General features: G+C 38.0%; 1 protein-coding gene across 3 annotated transcripts; it reads right to left on the bottom strand.

Annotated features, from left to right (window-relative positions):
- Positions 1-213: 213 nt before the first annotated feature.
- On the bottom strand, positions 214-19,828 carry LOC137034669 (arrestin domain-containing protein 3-like). Of its 3 annotated transcripts, XM_067407785.1 has the most exons (9): positions 19,579-19,828; positions 19,442-19,483; positions 19,291-19,351; positions 9,322-9,469; positions 9,114-9,210; positions 8,254-8,510; positions 3,307-3,385; positions 1,741-1,876; positions 214-227 (listed from the first exon to the last, which is right to left on the bottom strand). In XM_067407785.1, exons 1-8 carry the CDS (start codon positions 19,826-19,828, stop codon positions 1,776-1,778), a joined length of 1,035 nt encoding a protein of 344 aa, XP_067263886.1. In that variant the 3' UTR covers positions 214-227; positions 1,741-1,775. The 3 variants fall into 3 exon arrangements, with proteins under 3 accessions (XP_067263886.1, XP_067263885.1, XP_067263884.1); XM_067407784.1 differs by lacking the exon at positions 214-227 and having other exon boundaries at positions 1,381-1,876; XM_067407783.1 differs by lacking the exons at positions 214-227; positions 1,741-1,876 and having other exon boundaries at positions 2,740-3,385.
- Between the last annotated feature and the right edge of the window lie 1,846 nt (positions 19,829-21,674).

The following is a 21,674-nucleotide window of genomic DNA, read 5'->3' as shown; positions in this document are numbered from 1 at the left end:
CGACTGTCCCTTTCCCTTTCCAGAAGTTGGCAACCATCTGTTTCATTTATGTTAGTAAAAAAAAAAAAAAATTATTATAATCATCTACCATGTTCGAGAGAAAAGAAGATAGTGAGGAGAGCAGTAAGGAGGAAAGTGATGAGGACACCTTTTAGGATAAGTGTGTCACTAAAGTGAGTATACTCACTTGGTATACCAAGCAACAGCTCCAGGTGCTCCCTTGAGAACTAGACAAAAAAAAAATTTGTGCACCCCTTATTATAACATTTGAGAACTTCATGACTGTTAGTACGCATGTGTATACTATGAATAAAATATCATCAAGCATGCATGCATGTTTGTAATATGAATGTATTACATCTACCACCATGTGAGCTATAGAGTGAGTTTTGTCATTTCCCTGCCACTCATGACTCCTCTCCGCACCTAAGAGATCAAAATCGGATATTGCGCAATTCAAAATTTAAGTTTTGTTGTCTTTCCATGATTGTACATAAGATGAACAAGACACCCAAAGTAGCAGTATTTAACCATTATTAAATTGCCATTTTAAAATAAGTTTCCCCACAAATGTGTTTTCCATCCATTTTTAGTTAATCCACCTTAGTCAGGAGATAGCCATATTTAATTTTTGACTGGAATGAAAATGATCTGTGAGGTGTAGAAGTAGAGTGCACTCAATTGTTCAGCTGATGAAATGTCTGAAAAAAGAAAACTCAAAACTACAGAGCCCCTAAAGCGACATGGTAAAAGAAGAGCTCAAAAGGTTTTGCCAGCGAATGCAACATTTTTCGGGGTGATACAAAACATTTGCGAGGAATCACAAAATCATTGACTTACTGTTTTTCCTCCATTTCATATATTTTTCCACAACCATGTCCCTTTAGGGGCTCTGTGTTTTGAAAGTTTACAGTTGGGAACTTGTGACATGACATTACAGCAATAGCACACCACAATGACCCAACGATCTAACCAGTTCCCATTTGACACTACATTTTTTCTTGCTCAGTTTCATTCAGACATACATCACAATAGGAAGGAACAAAAGACCACTGCTACTTCCATTCCATGCTGACTTTAAAGAGTAACCTATAAAAAAAAATACAGTTTTTGCATCCATTTACAAGATCGGTTCTATAATATGCAGTGGTGGCTTCTGGAAAATTTTCTAGGTAGGGCTGTGCCACATCCAACAATTTCAGCAAACATCCGAGAAAGATTTAAAGCAAAATAGTTCTTTTTGTTGCTGTTGTTTTAAGAAAAAGAGTTAACAGAATTATCCAAAATAATAAACAATATACATGAGAACTTTATTGAGCATACCAAAGTGCACATGAAAAACATTCAAGAACAATTTTATTTTTTGTATGTATAGCCAACATTGCAACAGCAAAAACTGAGGAATAAATATATAAATAAAATAAATATATATAAAAAATATATAAAATAAATGTTACATTTGTTTAGAGCTTTCTTTTATACAATTAAACACTGGTCAAGCTGGATACCAAACAGCACTACATGCCAAATGAGCACTATATCAGCCGCCTTGACCTGACTGCATATAGCTAGGCATATGGATTGTTCAGAATTACTAAACACAACAAAACGCATGCATGGTTTGTTTGCTCATTATTAATACCAACAGACTCACAATATGTAAGACTCACTGTATTCATCTTTACCTAGAATACATCTTCATCCATCAAAACTTTTCATTAGGGCTGATAAAATACTCACTCTTTTTGGATTAGATTTGAGGACGCTGATTGTTATCATACCCTGAATATGTTCATATCTTGAATCAGCCTTGAATTTCCTAAACTGCTACACAGACCCGCTTCTTGTGGGTGATCCTCTCTATCCCACAGCTTAACTTGAGGCATGCGGACAGACAGAGGGGACATGCAGGGAAAGCATATATTTTGCACAGATAAATTACACTCTAAAAAATGTTTGGTTAAAAACAACCCAAGTTGGGTTGAAAATGGACAAACCCAGCAATTGGGTTGTTTTAAACCAGTGGTTGGGTTAAATGTTTGCCCAACCTGCTGGGTAGTTTTATTTAACCCAACTACTGATTAAAAATGACTATATGTCTGGCTTAAAATGAATCCAAAATGGGTGAGAAATTAAAAATCAGACACATAATTACCAGAGGCAACAATAATAATCAAAAGGTGTACATTTATTAATAAGCAATTTAATAAATGTTTATTGTTTATTATTCATTATCTTATTAATAAATGCTCATTTATTAAACATATTAAAAAGAAATGTTAATTTCCAGCATATTTTGGGTTCATTTTAAGCAAGCAATACAGTATTTTTTATACAACAGTTGAGTTAAATAAAACTACCCAGCACGTTGGGCAAACATTTAACCCAACCACTGGGTTAAAACAACCCAATTGATGGGTTTGTCCATTTTCAACCCAACTTGGGTTGTTTTTAACCCAGCATTTTTTAGAGTGTACCAATGATAATATGTGTGAGTACATTCAGTAAATGAAAATGTATAAAATACAAATTTAACTCCAGTATAGAGTCAGTGTTCAGTAAAAAAAAAAAAAAGAAAATATATGGTTGTGTGTTACGCAGACTTGCAAAATCTGATTGTTTTGTAACAATTTACGCAGAAAGTCATAGTAAATCCAAGGTTTTGCATACTTTTTCCTGCAACCATTTAAGGCATAAAACATTTCTGAAGAACAGTATCTACTTCATAATAAAGGAGGATTTATCTTTTTTGAGGGATGCAAAATGGAGCACGATACCAAAGGTTTAGAAATAAAAGGGAAAAAAAGTAAAGGATTTCCTTTAGCTTAATTACTGTCAACATCCCTAATTAAAAATAGGCACATCAAAATACAAATCATTCTAGCAATTGAGGTAAAACAGTAATCATAAAATAAATGTATAAGGTGATTCTAAAAACATTTTGTCAAGATTTTTCAGGATGGTCTGGCAACTGAGGATATTCCTGATAAGGAGGTGGAGCTGACAAGTCAGACTGATGAGAAAGTGAAGGACCAAATTGACCAGAATATTCAGCATAACTAGGGGGAGCAAACTGACCCGGAGGTCCAGGGTAACCAGGAGCAGGAAACTCACCCGGAGGTCCAGGGTAACCAGGAGCAGGAAATTGACTCAGAGGAGGTCCAGGGTAACCCAGAGCACCAAACTGACCAGGTACCATATTAAATGGTGGGGCAGATAGAGGCATAGGAAGTGGGTTGGGGTACACATTGCCACCTGGTGGTTGATTGCGGATTCCAAAGTCACTGTTTCTAGCACTACTTATACCTGATAAAGACTGAAGAGGAAGAATCACTACTGGAAATTTGATCTCTGGGTCTAAGGCAAATGGCACATCCAGGCAGACCTAGACACAACAAATGATTCAATTAGGAGTGGGAAATAGAAACATGTCTCTGTATGAGATGAGCAATCAGCACAGCCCTTGGTTCAAAGACAGTTCTAATTTACAACAAAGATAAGTCACTGCAACGCAATGTCATGAGTCATTTTGTGTATTTTTATGCATAGTGTGGTTCTACCACATCTACATTTACTTACTTTTTCATACAAACTGAAATGTACAATACTGATGTATTGACAGCACTAAAACGTAAATTTACATGTGAACAAATGTGTATATGAATCCTTAATTATGAATATTAAAATCATGGCATTAATAGAGAATATGAAGCTGATGTCATGCCTCGTTGAGTTCTGGGTAACAGAATTGTTACACGCCATATTAGGAGGATTGCGCTGCCTTGTGGCTAGTGAGTTTAAAGCAGCGTTTTGAATTTCTTGATTGTGAAAAATTTGTAGATCATTCATGCTGCATCGAGAACTGCCATAGTAAAAAAACTGGACAATAATATAAGTTGTTTTTTTTTTCTTTGCCTTTTGTGTGTGTAAACACACTATGGGAAGCAGGTTGAAGGGGTGACGAGAAGACGCCGGATCGCAAATCTATTAAAAGTGTCACTGATTAAACCCACTGCCTATCACTCAATAAAGTAAATCACATTGCAGAGTGTTTTTGAAAGTTTTGTATTTTGTTTTGTTTAACATTACCTCTGCAAGTATGACTCTCAGTTTGTCAGCTTGTGAATTGGCAAAACTTGCACACAGCCACTGCAAAACTCTTCACAAGCTTCTAGAGATTTGATTTTGGTTGTTTTATATTTATTTCAATACACAAGTATAGTGTTGGTGTCTGTCCACTGAATGCGACCCACAATCTCGGATCCCCCTCCGTGGACATGAAAGTGAATACTTACAATGACAACAATCAAAATTCAGTGACATTGAAACGTTTCCAACAGAGAAATGTATTGACTTGCCTAACTTGTTGAACACATTTTTATTTGGACATTTCTACCATGTGACTGCTGAAGCAGCAGTGAGCGCCCAGCGTGTGACAGTTTGCATGGTAACCAGTTACATTGTGAATGGAATTCTGCAAAACTACACTGAAATCATCACGTTATCATGCAATACAATAAAAAGGCATCTCTTTCCTGCAAACGATGAAAAATGTGAATCTTTTATTTAAAGACAAAAACAAAACAAAATGTGCTGGTGTCGATATTAATTTCAGTATCAGAAGCAGAGGGCGATCATCTTAAGATGGAGGCACTGACCCAGCATGCAATGCAGCGTGATGCAGCTCCTATACCCTTAAAGGGTTAGTTCACCCAAAAATGAAAATTCTGTCATTTATTACTCACCCTCATGCCGTTCCACACCCGTAAGACCTTCTTTAATCTTCAGAACACAAATTAAGATATTTTAGTTGAAATCTGATGGCTCCGTAAGGCCTTCATAGGGAGCAATGACATTTCCTCTATCAAGATCCACAAAGGTACTAAAAACATATTTAAATCGGTTCATGGGAGTACAGTGGTTCAAAATTAAAATTATAAAGTGATGAGAATATTTTTGGAGTGGCAAAAAAAAAATAAAAATAATGACTTATTTAGTGATGTCCGATTTCAAAACAATACTTCAGGAAGCATCAGAGCATAATGAATCAGTGTATCGAATCTGCTGTTCAGATCATCAAAGTCATGTGATTTCAGCCGTTGGCAGTTTGACACACGATTCAAATCATTTGAGGGGACAGCCATTTGTAGTGTACGAATCCATGGTGGATGTTATCGAGTGCACTCATTCAATTCCACAAAGCACAGCAATAACGAGTGTACAATCGATGTAGGCTAAACGGCTAGAGAATATCCATAATGCACTGTGAGCGTTGCGCCAAATTAATTCCACCATCTCGCCAGAAGATGGAGGCCGCAGTTGAATCCTCCATTAATTTTACAAACCGCTGGTCCAATGTGCGTACAGAGTAATATATCATACAGGTATAAATTAGCATTTTAGGACTTCCAGTTCCATCGCCCTAAAGCAGTGGTTATCAAACTTTTTTCCCAGTGGTCCGCACAATGGTCCAAGTGCAGGTCTCACGGTCCGCATATAATTTGCATATGACGTCACCAATGCAAACCAATCAGATTTAATGTTATGGTATTAGCAGATAATACTATTATTATACTAAGATGTTGCACACAATAAATAACAAATAAAAACTAACTTACTGACATTAGCTTTACAATAATAATCAGTAATGCTCAATGAACACACAAACTGTATCACTTTAAGTTGCTATTTAATTCTGTATGACTTTATGACTCTTTTCAACAGCATCGCAATAGTCACCAAACAATCACATAAACGCCTTAATAAGCAAATGTTAATCAGCTCTTTTTACAAACAACATTGAGCGCACTGTAGGCTAATTACAATCTCTGACGATATCATGCATTCTGTCACGTCGCAATCCCTCGCGCAGCATCGAATCCGCGAGCGCGCGCAGAGTTGGGCTCATCCAGCCGCGGGTGCGCTGATGCGGTTATTTTACTGATTTAAAATACATCAAACAAACACATCGAATTCACAGTTCAGTCTTCTGAAATTGTAGGTTTTGCTTGTCAAGTACTTTACTACAGAGCAAACAGGAAGGCTGCCCATCTCGCTCATTAGGCCTAACAGCAAACTGATTCTTCCATTCTTCCTTTGCTGCTGATGCTGCGACTCTTCTTGTGTCGTGTCATTTTATCTTCCACATTTAGCTTTTCTCCTTTAATAACAAATTTGACCATTTTGAGGCTTAAATTTACAAAATTAGCCGTTTGAATTCTTCCAAAGCGCGCACTTGTTTGTTTCGTTAACTGAGTGATTGAGTCATTAGCCTACGTTGCCTGATGTCTGAAAATAATAAATGCTCACCAAAATTATTTTATATGACAAATAAAGCATTATAGCTCATTTATATTTATTTAATTAACTTTAATTTAAATTTTAAAACAAAAATAAATTGTATGCTATTTTTGTTTATTATTATTATTGTGGTCGGCATATCGCGGGCAGCATTTACATTTGTGACGGGCCGCAGGCTGAGAACCACTGCTCCACACCCATTCAAACGCTCGCTGCGTCGCGCGACTCATATCCAATTACATCAAAAGTATATGCTCACTGGATGTCATGGCAACCGAATCAAGGAGGAAAACTTTAAATATCTCGCCTTCGCTTTAATTTCGGACCATCTCCAAAAAGACATAAAACACTAAACAAATGATTTTGACATGCGTTTTTCAAAGTAAGAAATCCAGATTTTGAATCCCTTACACGCAGTTACTGCTGTTGAAATACGAAATGGAGGCGGGTCCGGATTGAATTCCCTCCGGGTCCGGATCCGGACCGGAGTCCGGACTTTGAGAAGTGCTGCCCTAAAGTCTATGGGTTTTTTGAATGGGTCACTGCGGAGTCATAATTTTCCTCTAAATTATGCGATGATTTCAATCTAAGGAGGTTTGAGCAATTTCTCCAGTCTCTCTATACTGTTATCCTTTCAGCCAGAGCAACAGAGGGAGCTCATGAGAACAAAATAGGAGTTATGAGTTATACGAGTTAACTGGAGTGTGTTACAGATATGAGGATGCATTAGTCTGGTATTAACAAAGGCATAGGGAAGAGACAGATAAAATATTAAACCAAATAAATACACGATCATAATCATATATGAGTTTTCTACGTTCCTCAAGCAGTCTCTGGTATTTTCCATAAACGTGTATTTATCGTCACAATGTTTAGCATAGGTAGCCTTTAGCATTGCATATATGACAGTGGAAACACGACGCAAGACACGTGCTAGCATCAGTGATAGGTGAAGTACAGACAGCGGGTTGTTCATGTATTACAGGTCCAGGATGCTCTTGTAGTCATGCAACAGCACTTTTATGGAAGGTCAGTAAAGTAAGGACAATTAAGGGTGAAAATTGTTTGTGATATTATTAATTAATAAATGTACAAAACTGAAAATTCTTTTTTTACAGTAGCGCCACCCGGAAACAGATGGATATACATTTTTTCATCTTACTACTGTAGCTACCAGTTTGCTAAGTGTCAAATGATTAATAAACAGCAAGCACAAATGACGCAAAGTGGCAACCCTTCTGGCGCACTCAGTGTCTGAATTCACCTCCTTGTTTTTATTCTCTTTCAAAGGGTTAGTTCACCCAAAAATGATAATTCTGTCATTTGTTATTCACTCTCATGTCGTGCTAAACCTGTAAGACCTTTGTTCATCTTTGGAACACAAATTTTTGACAAAATATCTCAGACATTATGTCCTGTGTTGGCCACCGTAGCTTCTCTAAATTTGCAATTCGCAACCTCACCGCTAGATGCCACTAAAATTTACACACTGCACCTTTAAGAAATTATTGTTTAGAGGTAGGAGTGGGATTAGAAGCTCAAAATATATTTTTAATGCGATATGGTTACTAAAATTGTAATTTTCCAATAATTTCTGTCTTACGTTTTATAGTCTCTATTATATGGTTATGTTTTAGTTTGGGGTAGGGTTAAGTGACCTAAAATGTATCTATAAAATGGTAAAAGGGCAATTACACAAATATTTTTAGGATATAAAAGCTTTGTAAATATTTCACATTTCTTTGTCTGTAACTACATAACATTTATGTTTGAATGCTGTCAATACATCCATATTGTACGTTTCAGTAAGTTTACACATACAAAAATGAATGTTTTGTAAATGTTATGAATACCTACTCATTAACAATGAGACAAGGCAGGCCAATCTAATGTATTTGTAGAGTTCATTGCAATGAGTTACTGTTTGTCTTTGCTTTAGATGCTCAAACTCACCCTGAGTCTGTACTCAACCTTGAGGATCCTACAGTTTAGGATAGAGATGGTAAGGCTGGGAGGAATGGGCAGCACTTTGGTGACAGTTTTTCTTGAGTTTGGCTCAATGGGTTCCCCTTCTTCTTTCAAAAGGTCACGTGTGTGAAGTTTTCTCTTTCCTCTTGCGAAAAAACTGTGTTTTTCATACAGGCGGTATTTTGGCTTGATTGCACGGGATGAATTGTTCTGAACTTTAGCCAAAACTTTCAAGCCCTCTCCTGTAGTGAGGCACAATAAGACTCAATTAAGTAAATTACTTTATAAATTATCACTAGACACAGTGAATCTGCAAAATAGGCCTCCTAATTAAATGTTACATATGACATATAAAAATACACAATCAAAACTTCATGAACTGTAGTGATAACATTATTATTGTAGGAATAGTTTTGTGCAAGTTCTGCAATTTGTTTTTCTAGAAGTCTATGCTACATTGAAGGAAAAAAAAAAAAAATCTACAAGTGCAGTGTGTGTTCTGGGACTTATGGTTGTTTTCATGCCTAAAATGTGTAACATCTTTGTCAGTGATAACAATAGTTGAATCACATGATCTGAAAAGACCACATTCATCATCATCATCATCATCATCTGCTTGCTTACACAAGAGTGCTTACAGAGATTAAACAAGAAACTCATGGAAAATGTCTCACCTACTCCAGAGATGTTTATTTTATGTACATTATAACTATTGAGAAATAGTTTGAATAAAGCTCCCTTAAAATGATTGTCTACAATGATCCAACTCTGAGTTTATTAAACAAAAAACATGCTGAAGTGTTATAATAATATATATATATATATATAAATATATATAACTTTACCAAGGTAGTATCCCATTTTCTCAGTATTTATGTTCATGGAGACACTCCCAGAGGTGAAGAGTTTCATTTGTTTATCTTTGATTCCGTGTTGAGGCGCCTAATCAAGACAAAACATGTAAAATGGAGGTGACTGAACCTCAAAACATTGTAGAGGAATGTATGGTATAGATTAGAAAGATAGTGCATGGGATTTTAGTAGTAATCTCACCATTAGTTCAGGATTGGACACATCAAGACTGGGAACATAGTGAAACTCTGCTTTGGCTTTGCTAGAAATACGCATTGATCGGGATAGTTTTGTCTCCAAAGTGTAGACTATTTTTCCAACTGAACCTTTGAAGGTTGGTGGGAAGTGCCTATAAGAAAATAATGCCACATGTAAACAGAGTAATTGTATAGCAGAAAGTATCATTAAAAGGTTGACATTTTTTAAAATGATATTGGCGAAGTAATATTTATATTAAATATGTGCTGTACGAGCCATTAATTTGCATTAATTGGAGCAATTTAATTTGCTGGTTGGGCAGTGCTCTGCATGGACAATAAATGTTGCAACTCTATAAAGTGACCATCAGTTTATATGATGAACAAATTAAATTTAGGCTTTTATTCATGTTTGCTTGATGCATGCAAGAACCAATGAGGTTCATTGTCGTGTGTTACGCAGCATGTTTGAACTTCCGAAAGAGGTTTGTTCTCGCACATCAAGCAGTTTCGGCTGAGCTTCTGTTTATGTTTGCTTATCAAGATTTATATGTGAACAAAAACCAAACTAAAATTTGGACTAAACCACTTAATTCATAGTTTTACGATCTCTCTACTTTTTGAAGTGTCAAAGTTCCAGCTGCATAGGCTGTCTATGGAGGGACAGAAAGCTCTCAGATTTCATCAAAAACATCTTCATTTGTGTTCCGAAGATGAATGAAAGTCTTATGGGTTTGGAACAACATGAAGGCAAGTAATTAATGACAAAATTTTCAGTTTTGGTGTAAGCGTCTCTGGAGTGATCAAACACAATTGTAAAAGGCAATCACCCATGCAGGCCCCATAAGGTCTGGCTCTACCATTGAGCGCTATCACCCCATCTGCACCATGTGCTGTTTACACACATTTCAAAGACACTTAGGAGACAGGTCAATAGAACCATACATTGTCTATAAAACTGGATTCTTTGCCATTAATTCATTGACAACCTCGTCTAAATGAATGAACGTGCATTTCCCCAGTACATCTTGTGTATTAATACTGTTTGTATATTGTTCTTTCGTATGTTGTATAGTGTGAAAGCTGGAACTATGAGATCATGCATTTCAGCTAGGTGATGTTTAATATCAAATTACTCCTTGTTTAATGACTCACAATTTGGTGGACATCACCATACCATTGAATGCATTGCATGTTTGTTATATTTATCAGAGTATAAAATACAGAGCCCTGCACACGACATACAGGAAAAAAAAAAAAAAAAAGAAAAAAAAAAAAGGCTAAATCGTGCACACAATTTACTATTTCGTTCTCGATTTATAAATAATGCGCATGATTTACTAAGTTCCCTTGATTTGCTAAATCATGCACATGATTTACTAATTCGTTCCTTTGATTTGCTAAATCATGATTTATAAACCGAGGGAACGAATTAGTAAATTGTGCACACAATTTACTTTTTTTTTTTCCTGCATGTCATGTGCAGGGCTCCGTAATTAAAGGTAAGGAAATTTGTTTTATAAAAACTTTTTGTTATACTGGTTGAAACTCTTTACATCCTGATAGCAATCAATAATAGAATTGGTCTAAATATTAAAATGTACATCTATCTTCTGTGGAAGTCTCAGGACCAAAACATGTTTGTCGGTGCAAATGAAATGATACAATGTCATACCTGACTGTAAATATATGCATTTCCATACCTCCATACCAGACATCACACATCAGTGTGTTGCAGACAGCACCGGGTGCCGTAAACAAACAGGAGTTATCTTTTCAGTTCCTCCTGAACCAAAACGTCCCTGTCCCAAAGGGCAACCTAAATACTCGCAGTCTTCTTATGAGTCTTTCATGATGTAATGCCACTTTGACTGTCGAGAAGAAGTCTGCTGCTGTGTTAGTTTCGCTACAGGCTTGGCAAAAGTATGCATCGAGTGTGCATATTGATCGCAAAGGGGGTGCTTGCGCAGACCCTTCTGAAACCTAAAAAGATAAATGGGCAACCCAGCTTATGATGTGTTCATGCCATGCCATGTCATAACTCGGATTTATATGTTTCTATGTCAACACTATCAACACCGATATTAGTCTGCAGCAGTCAGGTGGTACAAGTAAAAGTTCTGTAAGATGTTTACATTCATTATTATTGTAATGTTATACGCTTTGAGAAATGAGATAATTTAATGCCATCTCTCATCTCGTGACACTTTGCAAACTCTGCTGTGTGCGTTCATGTGTTTTGGAAGAGGCGTGGCTTTGGAGAGCACTCTGAAGGGAGGGTGGGATCTCATGCTTTCAAAGCTAGCTTGCTATTGCTAACTGCTCTGAAATAACCTAACCTACCCTATCCTGATATTCATCAGGTGGTGCAACAATGTAAATTCTTGATTTAAAAACAACAAATAAGAGGTCAAAAACAGTGAACAAATGATGTTTTATTAACAAAGTTCGGGAGAAGCAGGTTTAGATAATTAACCTAATTAGCACAAATGGAGAGCATTCAGTTAATCAACTCAACCAACAACAACAAGGGGTGTGTGTGTAATATATATATATATATATTTTTTTTTTTTTTTATTAATTCCCAACATGTCCAAAATCAAGCTCTCGCTGTACAATGAAAAATCTTTCATCCTCAAGGAATCTTTACCGCAATCCTCTGGCCTAAAGAGCGATTATCCTCCACCTAGCACACCATGGCCGATCCCTCCGAGTTATCCCGCGCACGTCAGCCCAAACAAACCGGTCCCAGCACACCAAGGCCTACCCCCGCCATCACGAGTAAAACATCCACAATCTCTTTCCCTGTCTTTCTCAACTCGGGCCCTTTCAATAATTCTGGCCATAAAGGAACTGGACAATAAGGCCCATCGAGCACCACGCTCGCATCTCGGGCAATGCCGCCCTCTTCCCATGAAGGAATGGGCCATTCTCCAGCATCAGGCTGCTGCAGCAGAGCCTCAGCAAGCTGCGCCGCTGATTCAATTTTGGTCAGCTCCTACTCTCCACCCCTGCTGGCTCAAATTCAGATTTTATCTGAATTCATGCTGCTGGCTCCAAAGGCGGACCCAACCCCAACCTATTAACTTTTCCAGTTATTTATTCTGCATAGGAGCAGCAACCAAGTCAAATAAAGTCACCTTTATTTATATAGTGGATTTTACAATGCAGATTGTGTCAAAGCAGCACTACAGTGAAAACAGTGATGTCACTGTCCAGTTCAATTCACATACAGTGGTGTCAATGCAGGCAGATCAAAAACATATCAACAATGTCCCCAACTAAGCAAGCCAGAGGACAGCAGCAAGGAACCACAGCTGCCCCAAAAGGCCTCTCCCAGCATCAGATTCAAACACTCGGTCGCTGGTCATCAGAGGCTTTTAGGAACTATATCCAATCCAATTGTTTACATATTAAGGAAGCTCAACGAACCCTTACCAGCCCAATTCTTCAGCTTGTTCTCTCATTCAATCCTACAAGCTGACCATATCCGTCTCAATTAACACCATCAATCCACTAAAATAGTGAAAATATTCTACCTCACTGCTGCAACAGTGTCTTCCCACACGCTCCCGCAGGAGCCCACTCCGTTCTTATACTGCAGTAGCTGTGTTATTTCCTCCGCTCCCGCAGGAGCGCCATCTCTGGCTAACCTTGCCTTCACGCCGCAGCAGTGTTATTTCCCTGCTCCCACAGGAGCTCAGTTCGTCTGGTGGACCCTCTCCACTGCCGCAGCAATAATGTCCCCTCTGCTCCCGCTAAAGTTCAGTTCTCTGAATGAATGAAAAAAAAAAGACTGTCAGACTCTTGACCGCCGGCGAGGAATACCCGTCCGATGCTGCGAGTCTTGATCTTCCATCGGATGCTGCGAGAGCCCGCCCGGTCAGTGTTTACTTTTCTTTTCGGTCCGACGATGCTTACCTGTCTAATGCCATGAGCCTTGGTATCCCATCAGACGCTGCGAGAGTCTCCCGGTCAGTATCCTCTTTTTCTTTTCCTCTGTCTGACGAGGCTTACCCGTCTGATGCCGTGAGCCTTGGTCTCCCATTGGATGCTGCGTGAGTCTCCATGTCAGTACCTCTTTCCCCGTCCAGTGAGGCTTATCCGTCCAATACTGTGAGCCTTGGTCTCCTGTTGGATGCTATGAAGGCTCTCCTGGTTGGGCATTCTAAATTTCTTTCACCCCACCTTCGGCCAATAGGACCCACTCACCAGACGCTGGGAGCTGCTCCTGTTGGAGACTCGTTTCTGAATCTTGCCTCCCCCTCGTCCTTCGGTCGGTTGTGCTCACCCGTTCGACACTGTGAGCCTTGGTCTCCCATCGGATGTAGCCAGAGCCCTCCTGATCAGGCGCTCCCCATCCATCATCTGGTAGGGCCCATCCGCCCGACGATGTACAATCCTGTCAGAGGCAGTTCGGAGCCCTACAGTCGGATGGTTTAATTTATTGGCCTGTAAGGACTTTACATACCTGATGCTGTGAGCCTTGGTCTCCCATCAGATATTGCAAGAGCCCTCCCGATTGGTCGTTTAAAATTTCGGCTACTCCTCAATTGTTGGCCAGTAGGGCTCGTCCACCCGGCGCCATGAGCTCTCCTGATCAAGCGACCAGGCTTTCTTGAAACACCAGCCTGCCAATTCTCGCCATCTTTTGGGGGATCTTTAGTCTGGCAGCCGTCCTTCGCTCCATTTGCTTTTTGGGGGTGTACTCTGGGTTTGGGCCAAAATTCTGAGCTCGGAGCCCTCCCCCCAGACAACACGTCAAATACGCATAACTTTATTTAATTATATGTAAATGTGAACTCGTGAAATTATGTTTTATTAACAAAATTCGGGAGGAGCAGGTTCAGATAATTAACCTAATTAGCAGAAGTGAAGAGCATTCAGTTAATCAACTCAACCAACGACAAGAGGTATACACAGCAGACTTGCCTCTGTTCGTTTGACAGTTTATCAGCATCCCCCCTCCACCCCATCTCCTCACTTCTAGTTCCATCTATTCTTACCACAACCAGGGGGGAGTACTCTGGGTTCGCCCTAAAATTCCGAGCTCGGAGCACTCTCCCTCGACAGCCCACCAAATACACATAACTTTACTCTATTTAATTATATGTAAATGTGAACTTGTGAAATGACTAGCCATCTATACATGAAGAGGAATTGTCAGATGTCTAGTCTGTATATGATCCACTTGGATTCATCTCTCCATTTGTTCTTATTGCAATGTAATTGCAGGGTTTTAATACATTAACTAAATAAACAAATATCGAGGAACAGTGGGAACAAAAGTACAGAAAGAAGAGCAAAAGCGGCAACCATAACAATGAACAAAAAGAGAAACAGTAGCACCTGCTACAAGCTTAAAATTGTTACGAGTTAACAAGTCACACCTGGGGAAGGCAATCAAAGGGAAAAACTACAAACTGACTCCAAAAATGGCACATGGGATGGAAAACAGGAAGTATAACAGAAGTCCATGGACAAATACAGAGAACATATGACACAAGCATAATTATAGTTGGCATAAAGATCTGCCAGAACACAATGTGCAACTGTGGGAAGAATTGATGATGGGATTTGGATTGCATTAAATCTCTCATCACTGACCGATGCATCAAACCAAAGAACTTTGGTCCCATCAGATCTATTCAACCACATTTCAGTGATGCTTGTGAAAGTGGTTATGGCTGCATCACATACTTGTGACTCACAATTTCAGTCAATCAATTTTACACTACTTTCATAATGGGAACATCTGAAGTTCACCATTAAAACAAACCACTATGCCTAGAATGGAATTGACTGCAGCGGTACAAACTCATTTTCTTGACCAACAGGGCATCTGCATTGAAACACATTGGAAATGAGAATAAAAGATTCAAAACATTTGTAGCCAGAGTTAACACAATCTCTGACAAATGTCATATAATCACATCAGCACAGATCAGCACAAATACTGCTTCATTTGTTGTGGTGATGATTCACATTGTTTCTAGATTATTGTGCAGAGTCAGGTGATCAGGTGCATTTTAAATTATTGCAAAAAGCTTCATTGCCCTATCACAAAACTCAAATTAAACATTATTTGGCCCTGGTACAAAATGACCCGCTAACATCTTTCACTAATCCCATATTCAGGACATGGGAAAGTGTGACCAAGTACTGGTCAGGTAAAAATCACTCCATCATTCTTTTTGGATTATAAGAGCAGACAGATTAGTATTTAAAAAAAAAAAAAAAAAAAAAGAAGAATTGCTTCCAATCATTTTGTTCTTGTGTTAGAAATGGTTTAGAGTTTTGTTTGTTTGTTTGTGTGTTTGTTTTAATTAGATGTTTATTTTCTAACTTTAAAGAACAAAAGATGGCAGATGTGCAAAAAAACAAAACTTAGACCTTCCCCTCTTTTACATATGTTGGAACAGATCAAAAGGTACAGCATCATTTTTTTTTTTTTTTTTTTTTTTTTTCCTTCACGCCTTACAACAACAGCAATTCACATTTTGGTGCCTGAGGTAATAATTCACAATACCCCTCACCCAACAAGCAAATTATGTGTTAGATTTTCTGTGAATCTACCACCAAACTGCAGCCAACACCCTGATGCAGAACCAGGCACTGCTTAACATAGCGAGTGTCATAACATAGACACACCAGCAAGATAAAACTGTTTTAAAGGGTTAGTTCACCCAAAAATTATAATTCTGTCATTTATTATTTACCCTCATGCCGTTCCACAGCCGTAAGACCTTCGTTAATCTTCGGAACACAAATTAAGATATTTTAGTTGAAATCTGATGGCTCCGTGAGGCCTTCATAGGGAGCAATGACATTTCCTCTCTCAATATCCATAAAGGTACTAAAAACATATTTAAATCAGTTCATGTGGTTCAATATTAATATTATAAAGCGACGAGAATATTTTTGGTGCGCCAAAAAAACTAAATAATGACTTATTTAGTGATGGCCGATTTCAAAACACTGCTTCATTAAGCATCGGAGCATAATGAATCAGTGTATCGAATCATGATTCAGATAGTGTGTCAAACTGCCAAGTCACATGACTTTGGCGCTCCGAACAGAAGATTCGATACAATGATTCATTATGCTCCAATGCTTCCTGAAGCATTGTTTTGAAATCGGCCATCACTAAATAAGTCCAAAAATATTCTTGTCACTTTATAATATTAATATTGAGCCACTGTACTCACATGAACCGATTTAAATATGTTTTTAGTACCTTTATGGATCTTATATTTATATATATATTTATTTAAACTCTTTTGAATACATGTTTTATATAGTTTAAGGTAACCATCATGCAAGAGGCAGAACATTTCTGGATATTAAAGTGCCCCCTATTATGCCTTTTTTAAGGTTCCTAATATTGTTTTGGGAGTCTCCTACAACAGGTTTACATGCATGCAAGGTCAAAAAACACTTTAGTTTTCACATAATATACATTTAATTTCACCTGAGTTTTCAGTCTTTTGATTCATTTGAAGCAGTTCAGTGAATCAGTCTCTCTAAACCCCTCCTTTTCTTGAGGCTACACTGCTCTGATTGGTCAGATGGCCCAATCCTTTGTGATTGGTCTACTGCGTGCACCGCACAACCATTGCTATAACTGAATGACAGCTATCAATTCGCAAGAAATAGTATACAGTGTATGGACAGAAAAGATAGCATCGATTTTACCGTATCAATTCGAGCCAGAGTCCGACGATGAAACGTATGAAGTAGTTGATCAACCAGAACTGATTCACAATCACGACTGGAGTAAGAAGTTTCTATATGCTAAGTGTCACCTTAGTTATTTATAAGACGTGATAACAGCGTCACTGTTATACTTTGTGTAGGTTCACCTGTAGGAACTGTATCAGAATGCAGAGTAAAGCTGAGAACCTCTAACATAAGCTAAAATTTAGGCCAGATGTGTACAGACTTTTTTGTCATAACTATTAACAAAGAAAAATGGCTATATAATTGTTTGACAATTGACATTACAATGAGTGTTTACGGTTTACAGAGAGAATACTTCAACTAGTTAGCGTGGACTAGCATCTTAACATCCTACTACAATACAGATAGAGCTCCACTCTACTGTAATAATAAAAAACGCAGAGGAAAAAAACAGTTTGTTTTGTATGTTGTAAACTCCCATGTTAGCCGAGCACAAACATGAATAGCTGATAATGCATTAGACTCTGTAAACAAAAGTCGTGCTCCATTCTTGATCATTATTCCAAATAATAAGACAGACAAGCTGCATTAATTGACATATTTAGATGATACTGGACCCACATCTGAATAGCAGAACTACAGAAACCTGAGTTAGCCACCGGTTAGCAGGAGATATGACCGTACGTTACACAACATAACATACAAAACTACAAATTTTGAACGATCGCTAGAAAATATAAACATCAATTATTAATCATGCTTAAAAGGTTGAGATGCAGAGGAGCAAGCTGGTCCAAATAAACTGGGCATTGATCCATATTTTAAAGGTGCCATCGAATGTTTTTTTTTTTTTTTTTTTTTTTTTTACAAGATTTAATATAAGTCTAAGGTGTCCCCTGAATGTGTCTGAAGTTTCAGTTCAAAATACCCCATAGATTTTTTTTAATAAATTTTTTTAACTGCCTATTTTGGGGCATCATGCCGATTCAGGCTGCGGCCCCTTTAAATTCTCATGCTCTCCGCCCACAGAGCTCATGCTTTCCTTGAACAGCATAAACAAAGTTCACACAGCTAATATAACCCTCAAAATGGATCTTTACAAAGTGTTTGTCATGCATGCTGCATGCATACATCGGATTATGTGAGTATTGTATTTATTTGGATGTTTACATTTGATTCTGAATGAATTTGCGACTCTGCTCCGTGGCTAACGGCTAATGCTACACTGTTGGAGAGATTTATAAAGAATGAAGTTGTGTTTATGAATTATACAGACTGCAAGTGTTTAATAATGAAAATAACGACGGCTCTTGTCTCCGTGAATACAGTAAGAAACGATGGTAACTTTAACCACATTTAACAGTACATTAACAACATGCTAACGAAACATTTAGAAAGACAAACAAATATCACTAAAAATATCATGGATCATGTCCGTTATTATTGCTCCATCTGCCATTTTTCGCTATTGTTCTTGCTTGCTTACCTAGTCTGATGATTCAGCTGTGCACATCCAGACGTTAATACTGACTGCCCTTTTGTAATGCATTGAACATGGGCTGGCATATGCAAATATTGAGGGCGTACATATTAATGATCCCGACTGTTACGTAACAGTCGGTGTTACGTTGAGATTCGCCTGTTCTTCGGAGGTCTTTTAAACAAATGAGATTTATATAAGGAGGAGGAAACAATGGTGTTTGAGACTCACTGTATGTCATTTCCATGTACTGAACGCTTGTTATTTAACTATGCCAAGATAAATTAAATTTTTAATTCTAGGGCACCTTTAAGACCAAGCCTTTTGTGAATCCTGTGTTAAACTCCCCAAGGTTTGAGCAGTAGGTGTCAGTAAAATTAACTGAAATAAATAATTGTACTGCTGTAATATTGTTTAAAAAATGAATTTTCCCTGGCGTCTGCGCGCAATAATTGGGCGGGCAATATGCTAATGTTTCGTTTTGACGTCACAACGAAACGGCTTGAGATTCGTTTTACAAACGACTTGTTTAATTGACTCTGAGTCGACTCTTACTTTTGAGAGACAATAACTTTATAACCTATGGTACACTTTCAGATTTAAAACTTTGCAGGATGTTTTCATTCACTTAGAGATGTTACACTAAAGGTAATTTTCAAAAATCCATAATATGACTAATATGTGTTCATTTGCATGTAGGCTATTCAATTTTTACTTTTACTTGAATTTTTACACTACTTGACATTTTCCTCGATATAGTCTTTTTTTTTTTGTGTATAAAAGATTACACTTGTCGAGATGCAACGAACTTACTGTTGAGGCAACTGAAAGGTGAATGGGTAAACATGACGGCCTGGTGCCACAACCGAAGAATCTAAAAAAAGTTAAATATCAAAGCAAAGATCAGCTTGTGTTTCAAAACTCAAAGCTCTTTTTGCAATATTAATCTACATCGCGCACTTACACGGCTGTCCTGATGGATCTCTGAGCATCCCATGGCCATTATCTACAAGATCAAATTACAAGACAAAATACAGCTAGTAAAATCGACCTAAATTCTACTAACTGTAACACAAAAACTACATCTGTAGTTCCTCCTACCATATGTTTCGTCCTCCAGAACGAAAAACCTCTCCACTGAATAATACTTCTCCTTATCCGAGTAAACAATAGTGCTTTTGTGACGCTCGCTCCAGCAAACCTCTGCTTTCCCTTTAATTTTCACACTCAACGAGTACATTTGCGTTTCCTTCGCTACATCCAGAATGACTTGTCCCGATATAAAATCCCCACTGGTGAAGGTATTGTTCTGATTGATAGGACTGTATATAACAGAAATAGTGAGGGGCATCGCGTCTCCTGGTGCCTGTGTCCGCTTCTGACGTTTGATGAGTCTGAGTCAAATGATAGAACATCCCTTTATCGCGCTTCCTGCAGGAAACAATCAGCAAATTATATTGACTCCCAGCTGCTTGTTGTGGGTGGGGCGTGGTTTATATATATATATATATATATATATATATATATATATATATATATATATATATATATATATATATATATGTATATATATTTGGACCTGTCTATAGTCTAACAGCTGCTTGTTGTGGGTGGAGCGTGGTTTATATTTAGATGTATATTTGGAACTGTCTAGTCTAACAACTGAAAATGTTATATAGAGACGCAAAAATTAACAGCCTGCAGAGCTCAGAAACTGACTCAGAGATTGTGTTGAGGCACAATTCTGGGGAGCTATAGAGAATTCTGCTGCATTGAATGTTCCCAAGAGCACAATTGGTCTCCATAATTTTCAAAAAAGCAACTAAATGTCTCACAGACTGTGATAAAACAAGATTCTTTGGTCTGACGAACCTCAGTTGCAAGCTAGAAGAAATCAGGCACCGCTTCACCTGCAAAATACCAAGGTGGACCATGGCTGTCCACCAACAATCGCCATCCAACTTGACAGGGCTTGAGAGGACCTGCAGAGAAGAATGGCAATGACCATATCCAAAGCTTGTCACATTATACTCAAAAAAGCTGTAATCGCTGTCAAATGTGCTTAAGGGTCTGAATACTTATGTCAATGTGATATTTCAGATTTTTCTTATAAATAATAAATTTGCAAAGTTGTCACAATCTTGTTTTTGCTTTGTAAAAATTATATTGATAAATTCTGTTCTGATCATGAGGCTACAACACGAATCAAACTCATTCAGGCCTCAGCTACAACTACAGTTTGAGAGTGGGTCAAAGTAGACATTGTTTGCAAGCAGCTAAGACCATATGCCGGTATTATGCCCTGAAAATGTTTTTAAAAATGTATTTCTGCATAACAATCTTGGGTCTGTTTTTTATTATTATTATTATTATTATTATTATTATTATTGTCCACTAGGTGGCAGCACGCTACAAGTGAACAAACTTACCTCCTTCAGAGGACACATTTCAAGGTAGGAAGGCATCAAGGCATGTCCAAATCCAATGTTAGCTTCACTCCTTGTTTCCTGAGATACCTTCCTCTGATCAATATTTGTAGGCAGCATAGATGTGTCCTTTGCTGCCTTTGATATCACACAATCCTGTGCGTTCCATTCTGTGACAGTTGAGCTAGAAAAATAAACATGGCGTCCAAAAAGTTGTGTTTGCTGGTCAGTTTGTGAGTAAATGTACTTTTTTGACCAACATTTTCCACTTTTGATGTAATTTCTAGTGAGAAATTACTGTAGTAATTAAATATTTGTTTAATTCTCACCAAAAGCTCGCACTATTTTGCGGCAGATCATTAAACTGATACACTGCCTCAGAAGTCTGCCTGAAATCAGTTTCGTGAGGTGTCTTCATGCACAAACGCTGCCTTACAAGTCATTGCCTGATAGGGGAGCGAGGCAACAAGTCAGCTGCCAAGATTTTTGGATGCAGCCACAGTGTCTGGATTCTCTGGAACGGTTCGATCAAGGATCTGCTGGTTTCTCTAAACCCCTCCTTTCTTAGAGCCTACTCTGCTCTGATTGGTCAGGACGTCCAGTCAATTGTGATTGGTCATATCTGAATTTTAGTTCCAGAGGCTAAGTTCCTTAGCACTTGTATAGGCCTATACAGTGATACAAATAGTCGATGGTGTCATTTTTCCCATATCAGTTCCACAGCGCTGAAAACAGTGTCTTCTCGACATGTTGACAACACAAATCAAACTA

The sequence above is a fragment of the Chanodichthys erythropterus genome, chromosome 13, assembly GCF_024489055.1.
Source record: "Chanodichthys erythropterus isolate Z2021 chromosome 13, ASM2448905v1, whole genome shotgun sequence".
NCBI classification, from domain to species: Eukaryota; Metazoa; Chordata; class Actinopteri; order Cypriniformes; family Xenocyprididae; genus Chanodichthys; species Chanodichthys erythropterus.
The sequence above is the reverse complement of the archived record's forward strand: the minus strand, read 5'-3'. Positions and strand labels throughout refer to the sequence as shown.

Bases quoted from the DNA above. Each gene is read 5' to 3' on its own strand.
- LOC137034669 (XM_067407783.1), bottom strand. From the start codon at position 19,828: ATGCCCCTCACTATTTCTGTTATATACAGTCCTATCAATCAGAACAAT. The intron at 19,484-19,578 runs GTAGGAGGAACT...TTGATCTTGTAG, and splicing joins TCTGGAGGACGAAACATATG to ATAATGGCCATGGGATGCTC. The intron at 19,352-19,441 runs GTAAGTGCGCGA...AACTTTTTTTAG, and splicing joins AGATCCATCAGGACAGCCGT to ATTCTTCGGTTGTGGCACCA.